An 8940-nucleotide genomic window follows, 5' to 3' on the forward strand; every position below is an offset into this window, starting at 1 on the left:
TTGAGACTATTATTCATCGTTGTCTTTATTTACTGTTGTTATCTTATTAGTTTGTTAGATATGGAATGAAGAACTACGCAACAAAAACATTTAACACCAAAACACACTCGTGTATATTTTTTTTCTTTTTCAGTTTCATTGCTTACTTGCAATTCTGATGTGTTTTTGTATATTTTCCTTTTTCAAAAGGTTGATCTACTCAAGAACAAGTTTGGGTTCAATGAGGCATTTAACTACAAAGAGGAGCAAGATCTTAATGCCGCTTTAAAAAAGTTTGAAATTCTACTATATATACTGTTTGCTGTGGCTTTTAGTGTTAGAAAATTAGTGAAAAATAAGCATGTCTTTCAGGTATTTTCCAAATGGCATTGATATATACTTCGAAAATGTTGGGGGAAAGATGCTCGATGAAGTACTGCGTAACATGAGACCTCATGGTCGCATTGCGGTTTGTGGGATGATCTCACAGTACAACCTTGACCAACCCGAAGGAATCCGCAATCTCTTTTTTGTTGTAACGAAATGTATAAGAATGGAAGGGTTCGTTGTTTTTGAACACTATCACGAATATCCTAATTTCTTAGAAATGATTTTGCCTCTAATTCATGAAGGAAAAATAACATACGTTGAGGATATTGTTGAAGGTCTTGAAAATGCTCCGGCTGCCCTTATCGGTTTGTATAGTGGCATAAATGTCGGAAAACAAGTTGTGGCCATAGCTCACGAGTAAGCAAACTTATTGCTAAGATATTGTTATGTATTTTCTATGATCATCATGGTCGCAAAAACTTACAATATTTTACTCTATAATATGTTATGTATCAATCCACCTTGATCATGATGAATAATGATGGCAATTAAATGAAACATGGTTAATAATTTGTATTACAAGATACATGTTCTTTGTGGTTTGATTAAAGATATAACTTATAAGTATTGTTTCTTATCCTTTTTATTTCTAGCTTGATTATTTGTTTACAAAAGAAATTTTAAACAAGAATCATTAAATATTTGAAGTTTATTTGATTCACCAAGTGTAAGGTATTATGTATCCATACTGATAAATAATATGGCAGGTTTCATATAGAATCAGTTTATAAGTTCAAACGTGAGAAATACTATTACTGTAGATCTCCTTGCGAAACTTTTTTAAGCATCGGTATTTTCATAAGTAAAAAATACGTTTTAGTATAAATTAGTATTTTTCTCCTATGCTACGCTACGCTTTGATCAAGAAATTAGCTTAGTCGCGTGTTGCAGTGACATTCTTACATCTATAGAATACCCGTCACAACCACTTGAAATTAATATTAAAATTTTTAATTTAAGAAAGATGATATAATTACATTTAAGATAGCCATAAATTAAATAAAATTAAAATAAATGATACTTTTGAATTAAATAAAAACAATCCACTGTTATTGTTTTATACCAAATTTGTATATAATTTGAGGGTAAAAATATGATTATATGTGTCAGAAATCATGCTTCGTCTTATTAATCACAAGCAATCAAAGACAACAAATAATCTTCAATCTTCAATCACTGACGAAGCTTACAACACCAAAAAATCGTCTACAACGAAACTAGATCACAACACAATGATCTAGTGTATAAACACTCAAAAAACAACCATCAATCCCTAACAGTGAGTATATTTATAAAAATTGAGAAAAGAAAGCAAAATGGTGAAAAAATCTTCCAGAATGATCATCTCTCTTTCTTCGTTTGTTTTGTTATAACTCCTCCAACAACCCAAATGGGCCTTCAACAAACTCCCACCATCTAAGCCCATGATCAAGTAGCTCCAAGCCCAAAGCTCTTAAACTTTTAGAAGCCCAAAAAACTCCAAAGCCCACCAGGCACAACACATACACAAATAAGAAATAAACGAGTAAGTGCAACATATTATACAAATATTGAAATGACCAATAACACCCTTTTTTACACTCCCCCTCAGTTCAATATTTGAAACAGTCAAATAAACCTAAACTATCACAAATAAGAGAATGTTTAGTAGGATACAAACCTTTTGTGAAGATGTCAGCTAGCTGATAATCAGATCTGGTCTGAACAATCTTAACCGTCCTGCAGTAACTCTTTCTCTCAAGAAGAAAAGATCAACTTCAAAATGTTTGGTGCGGTCATGAAATACAGGATTAGCCGCGATGGATATTGCAGCAGTATTGTCACAATGCAATTTCACTGGCAAAGTTACAGTCACTTGTAACTCTTTCAACAACTTTAACAACCAAGTCATTTCACAAGTATCACACATAGCATGGTATTCAGCCTCTGCTGAAGACCTCGACACAGTACACTGTTTTTTACTTTTCCAGGTCACAAGTGACCTCCCCAAAAACACACAATATCCGTAATAGACCTCCTACTGGCCACTTTGCCCAGTTAGAATCTAAATAGGCTACTACATTTAAATCATCAGATTTTGTTATCATCACACCTTTACCCCGAGATTTCTTCAGGTACCTAAGTAATCTCAGTGCCAGCCCCAAATGAGCATTGCTAGGCTTATGCATGTATTGACTTAGATATTGAACCGAATAAGAAATATCTGGTCTGATATGAGATAAATAAGTTAATTTACCAATTAATTTTTGATACTTAGTTATATTTTGTAAAGGAAAATAATCTTTTTTACACACTTTTGAAAGTACAAAGTTCTGTTTAATAGGTACATTAACCGGTTTACAAGCTGTTAAACCAAATTCTTGTAAAAGTTCAACACAATATTTTCTTTTTGATAAACAATAACCTTATGTTGTTTTCAATACTTCTATCCCTAAAAAATATTTTAACAAGCCCAAATCTTTTATCAAAAAATTTGATTTTAACAGGATTTTAACATTTTCTATCTCATCCTTGTTATTTCCCGTGATAACTATGTCATCTACATATATAAGTAGAACAATTAACACATTGTTTACAGATTTAATAAACAATGAATAATCACTTGAACTTTGAACAAAACCTATACTCAGCAAAACACCTACAAGCTTCTCATTCCACATCCTTAGTGCTTGTTTCAAGCCATACAAGGATTTTTTAAGTTTACAGACTTTAGTTTCATCCTTAGAGAAAAAACCCTCAGGTAAAGTCATGTAAACTTCTTCATATAAATCACCATAAAGAAAAGCATTATTTATATCAAGTTGGTAGAAAGGCCAATCATGTTGCACAGCCAAACAGATAACACACCTAACGGTTATCAATTTAACCACAGGAGAGAAGGTTTCATCAAAGTCTATTCCTTCCCTCTGGTTAAAACCTTAAAACCTTTGGCAACCAGCCTGGCTTTGTATCTCTCAACTTCACCGGTTGATTTATACTTAATTTTATATACCCACTTACACCCTATCGGTTTTCTACCAGTAGGCAAATCAACTAACTCCCACGTTTGATTTCTGTTGAGAGCATTCATTTCCTCATTCATGGCTGTTACTCAATTACTATCAGTAACAGCCTCCCTAAAATGCTTAGGTTCAACACTTTTATTAAGAATAGACACTAAACACATATTTTCTCTAGACAAGTTCCCATAATTCAACACTTTCTCTAGACCATACTTAACTCTACCCCCTACAACAAAGTCCTGTAACCTTTTTGGTAAACTAGAACTCCTCGTAGATCTCCTCACAGTTGATGAGGTTGTTTCATTTATGCCCTCAGGTCAAAAATGTCAAGTACATAACCTACCTCACTACCAACAGCCTCAAATTCAGTTGGTTGCAGAATCTCAGCCCTACCTAACTTCTCCGGGCCATCAGCAGGAGCCTGATCACTATCCCTAATATCAGAAGCTCCCTCTTTTTTATCATTTGGACTTCCATTTAAAGAAGATTGGTTGTCATCGTCACTAAACTTATCAAAGAAATTAAGATTGTTTACAGTTTTATCATTAACTATTTCAAACGTTTTCAAAGCAACACTATCCTTAAAAGGATAGATTGTTTCATAAAATTTTACATCCCTAGAAAACAAAACTTGTTTTTGTTCAATACTCCACAATTTATACGCCTTTTTATTAAAAGAATATCCAATCAAAACACATTTATCAGCTCGTGTATCAAATTTATTTGAGTTATTTAAAATAGTACAATAACAAAGACAACCAAAATTCCTTAAATGTTTTAAAGAGGGTTTAAAACCTAACAACTGTTCATATGGAGACCTACCATTCAAAACTGATGAGGGAGTCATGTTAATCAGATAGGTTGCAGTTAGAACACACTCAGACCAAAAACTAAGGGGAACTCCCCCTTCAAACAAAAGAGACCTAGCAACATTTAATAGGTGTCAATGTTTTCTCTCTACAATTCCATTTTGTTGAGGTGTATGTGTACAAGATGTTTGGTGTAAAATACCTTTATTTCTAAAAAAACTCTTGAACTTGTCTATTAACAAATTCAGTACCGTTGTCACTTTGAAAAACCTTAACAGTTGTACTATATTGGTTTTCAATCATTTAAGTAAAAGTTTTAATACTTACAAAAACCTCAGTTTTATCTTTAAGCAAATACACCCAAACAGCCCTTGAGAAATCATCAACCACTATTAAAAAATATCTAAAGCCTTCTTTACTCTTAACTCTATAAGGCCCCCAAACATCAAGATGCACAAGCTCTCCAACTTCAAGTGACTTATGTTCACTTAAAGGGAAAGGTTCACGATGTTGTTTGGCTTTATGACAAACATCACAAGGAAAGGAATCATTTACAATTTTAAGATTTAAATAATATTTTAAGACATCTAACACTTGATTAGCAGGGTGTCCTAACCTAGTATGCCACAAATTGACTAAATCAAAACTAGTGAAACACACCTTTAATTGTTTTGAATTATCACCACACAAATACAAACCATCTACTTGACTACCAGTCACCAGGATTCTCTTTGTGAGTGAGTCCTGTATATAACAATTATGTTCATTAAATGTCACAGACATTTTGTTATCACTAACAAGTTTGTACACAGACATTAGATTTACATAATAATCAGGCACAACAAACACATCGTTTAGAGTGACATCATTATTCAACTTTATACTACCAATTTTAGTTACCAAAGCATTAGAACCATTAGGATGTTTTACACTAATGTTGTACTCAGAAACATCAATAGGATTTAAAATTTCTTTATCACTCATAACCATGTGTTGGTTAGCACCCGAATCAATAACCCAACCAGTCTTGGTTGAGAGAGAACTATTAAAACAGAACACGTTCTTATTAAAAAGAGAATGTGAACTAAAACACAAGGGTTTACCTCCTATATTTGGACCTAGTTGTGTCTCTTCACTTTTCTCATCTAAAAGTCCTAGAAGTCTAGATATTTGATCAGGAGTCAAAGTGGTAGCAGTGGAGTTAGAAGAACCTGATTTACTTGCACTAGAAACATTAGTATCACCAAACTTAGGATTTCCCTTTGGTCTAGAACCTTAAGGATATCCCACAATTTCAAAACACCTATCAACAGTGTGTCCTATTCTATTACAATGTGTACATTTAAAATTAGAATTAGGACCACGAGTAATTTTTTTCTTATTCTCAAACTGATTAATTTTTGATACAAAACCAACATTTAAAGTTTGGTTTTTAGAAGAATTATTTGAATTTCTATGGGATTCCTCCCTAGAAATTATAGAAAAAGCAGTTTTAACAGAAGGAAGTGGTTCACGAGTCAATAAAATTGTTCTGACAGGTTGATAAACATCATCTAAACCCATAAGAAACTGCATCAATTTTATTAAAGTACTAAAGTCGTTAAAACCTTTTGAAGCTTGGCATGAACAAGAGGGCAATTGAACCATGGCATCAAATTGTTTCCACAAAGTGTTTAGTTTATGATAATACTCAGAAACAGAAGATCCATTTTGACTTAACAAGTTTATTTTCTAAAACATACTGAAAACAACTGACCCGTCTATTTTTTCATAAGTTTCCCTCAATTCCTGCTAAACCTCAGAGGCAAGTTGGGAGTAAACTTGACCTAAATACAATTCTTCACACACAGAGTTAAGTATCCAAGTTAACACAATTGAATTACATCTATCCCATTAATTTTTAAGAACCTCATCATCAGTAGGTTTTTCACAAGTGCCATTTACAAAACCAAGTTTATTTTTAACTTGAAGTGCAAGCTTCATAGCATTAGCCCACACAGAATAGTTTTCGGATCCTTTTAATTTGAAATTTATAATAGTCATAGTACTAGAATCACTAGCATGTAGATATAAAGGATTGCTAGAATCAAGTTTACTAATTAAAGTCTCACTACCAGTATCATCACCCATCTTTAACTGACCAATAACAAACAAGAGTATGCAATACACAAGAATGTAACCTACCACACAAGTGATGCACAAGAAGTAACAAATAGACAGAGAGTTATCTCCCTGTTCTACAAATGCCCAACAATAACAAGACCTAATGCCAACAACAGTATAAAACTATCAATTCAAAGACAAGAACTAAGGGTAAAGAAAGATCTCACAGCGATTCTCCAAACAAACAGATAGAAGATGAGAGAAAAAATAATCAAGATCAGTACCCTTCGAGACCAAAGACTCCAATCTTGAACCAACAGAACAACGCCAAAAAATTGCAGCGATAAAAAAAAACCGTCCACCGAACAAACAGTCGTTCACCTTCGATTAGGGTTTCTCTGATATGAAACCAGCCTAAAAATCACCAGAGATCAAGTGAAAGAACGCGACTATTAGAGCCGTAGCTCTGAAACCATGTCAGAAATCATGCTTCGTCTTATTAATCACAAACAATCAAAGATAACAAATAATCTCCAATCTTCAATCACTGACGAAGCTTACAACACCAAAAAACCGTCTACAACGTAACCTGATCACAACACAATGATCTAGTGTATAAACTCTCAAAAAACAACCATCAAACCCTAACAGTGAGTATTGAAGAGGTATGTACCCGCCTCAACACCAAGCAAGGCGGGTCAACCCACAAGATAAAGACATTATGAAGGCACAAAGCCAAAACCTATGCGCATGGCGCATACAAAACATGCTCAGGCATCATATGCCCAGGCACACATATGCTCGCGCATCACATATGCGCGCGGCGCATATCACATGCTCGTGCATATCATATCTGCGCGTGAGAATAAAGAAAAGACCTCGCGCATCATCAGGATTGGCGCATATCACACATGCACATAATCGACCTTGTCCTTATCCAAATCAGGATTAGGGCAACCTTGATTGTGCACGTCAGACAACCTTCCAGAAGGCATCTTTTTAAGGAGTAAGAATATGCTGATGTTGACAGCTGCCAAATGAAAGGTCGACAACTCAGCATGACACATGTGCTACCACGCGATTACAATCAATGAGAAAGCGCCAGGTGTCCCAGAGGACACGTGGCGCAGTGCGATTGGAGGAGGCCAACGAGGTTGAGCCCAATCAGTGGAAACCCTAGCACTATAAATACAGCATCAACTCCACTTTGATGGAGACATTCATACTCAATCATTGACAGTTACAGGCAGTGATATCACATTCAATCATATTGAATTACATTCACTCACAGTCAGTTACATACAAACACACAGTCACACAATCATACAGTATTCAGCTATTAAGCAATACTCTCCAGATTCCCTGACTCACACATTATTATCTTCTCCTACACATACTTATTTTCACGCCGGAGGGTTACCCCAAAGAGGACCCCTCTGTCCCTTTCTGAGGGGTAAGTTAACGGCGTTGTTCATTTTGTAGGTGGAAGAACACAGATCCAGAAGAACCATCGGTGAAATAGTACAATCAAAACCCGAGGAGAGTAGATCTGCTACCAGTGAGTAGATCCACGTTTCTCCTCCAACAACCCAAATCTTCTAGAATGATCATCTCTCTTTCTTCGTTTGTTTTGTTATAACTCCTCCAACAACCCAAATGGGCCTTCAACAAACTCCCACCATCTATGTAAGTCCCCGAATCCCGGGAATCCTACAGTTGGTAATCACCTCCACAAATTCACAAAAATTTAAAACCAAATAATTCATTTTATTTAAAACCAGTTCATAGTAAATAATAGCGGAAAAGTTTTAGTATTAAAAATCCCAAACACGGGTGCAAGTGTGCAAAAATCAAATGTAAATAAAATATTCGTTTTATTTGAAATCTTCATCTCATTAAAATCGTTTCGGAGTAGTAAACAGCGGAATAGATAACATCAAAATTCCCAAAACCAGGAAAGTGACCAAAATTAAAATTTAAATACTTATGGTAATAATTTAAAAGAAACAGTTTGCGTTATTAATTCTTCGACTAGATGTGCCTTCAACCGTCCGAGTAGTCTCTAGCACGTCCAAGCGGAAATCTCTAATCCTCAACCTGAAAGTCAATCTAACATACACACAAAGTCAGCTTGAGCTGAGTGAGTTCAAGTTTTCATAAACAATAATTCATACTTTATTTCAAAGCTATAGTTATAAACAATAGAGAAGGTATAAATAAAATAAATTATATATAATTCACCAAGTAATACAATCATCGTCGAACACACGTACACGGGCCTCTCCACCACGAGTCAAGACTCGAGTAATATATTTGACCCGGACGAGGTAAGACCTAAGCATGTGACATGAGCCTCTCCACCACGAGTCAAACCCGAGTAATATATTTGACTCGGTCACAGCTTATACATCCGAGCACGAGATACAGGCCTCTCCACCACGGGTACAACCCAAGTAATATATTTGACCCGATCTCGGCTCATACATCCAAGCACGGGGTACGGGCCTCTTCACCACGGGTGCAACCCGAGTAATATATTTGACCCGATCCCGGCTCATACATCCAAGCACGTAATACGGGCCTCTTCACCCCGGGTCTTCCCCAAGTAATATATTTGACCCGATCACGGCTCAACATCAACAGGCCTCTTCACCACG

General features: G+C 35.2%; 1 protein-coding gene across 1 annotated transcript; it reads left to right on the top strand.

Moving 5' to 3' along the window:
* Positions 1 to 189: 189 nt before the first annotated feature.
* On the top strand, positions 190 to 730 carry LOC143606041 (2-alkenal reductase (NADP(+)-dependent)-like; the record flags this gene model as incomplete). The annotated part of the gene is made up of 2 exons (XM_077081949.1): positions 190 to 272; positions 352 to 730. Coding segments are annotated over 2 exons (462 nt in total), but the record flags the coding sequence as incomplete, so codon positions are not given.
* Between the last annotated feature and the right edge of the window lie 8210 nt (positions 731 to 8940).

The sequence above is a fragment of the Bidens hawaiensis genome, unplaced genomic scaffold (genome assembly GCF_021521415.1).
Source record: "Bidens hawaiensis isolate Kalapana, Puna unplaced genomic scaffold, B.hawaiensis_p1.1 tig00072823_1, whole genome shotgun sequence".
In the NCBI taxonomy this organism is placed as follows: Eukaryota; Viridiplantae; Streptophyta; class Magnoliopsida; order Asterales; family Asteraceae; genus Bidens; species Bidens hawaiensis.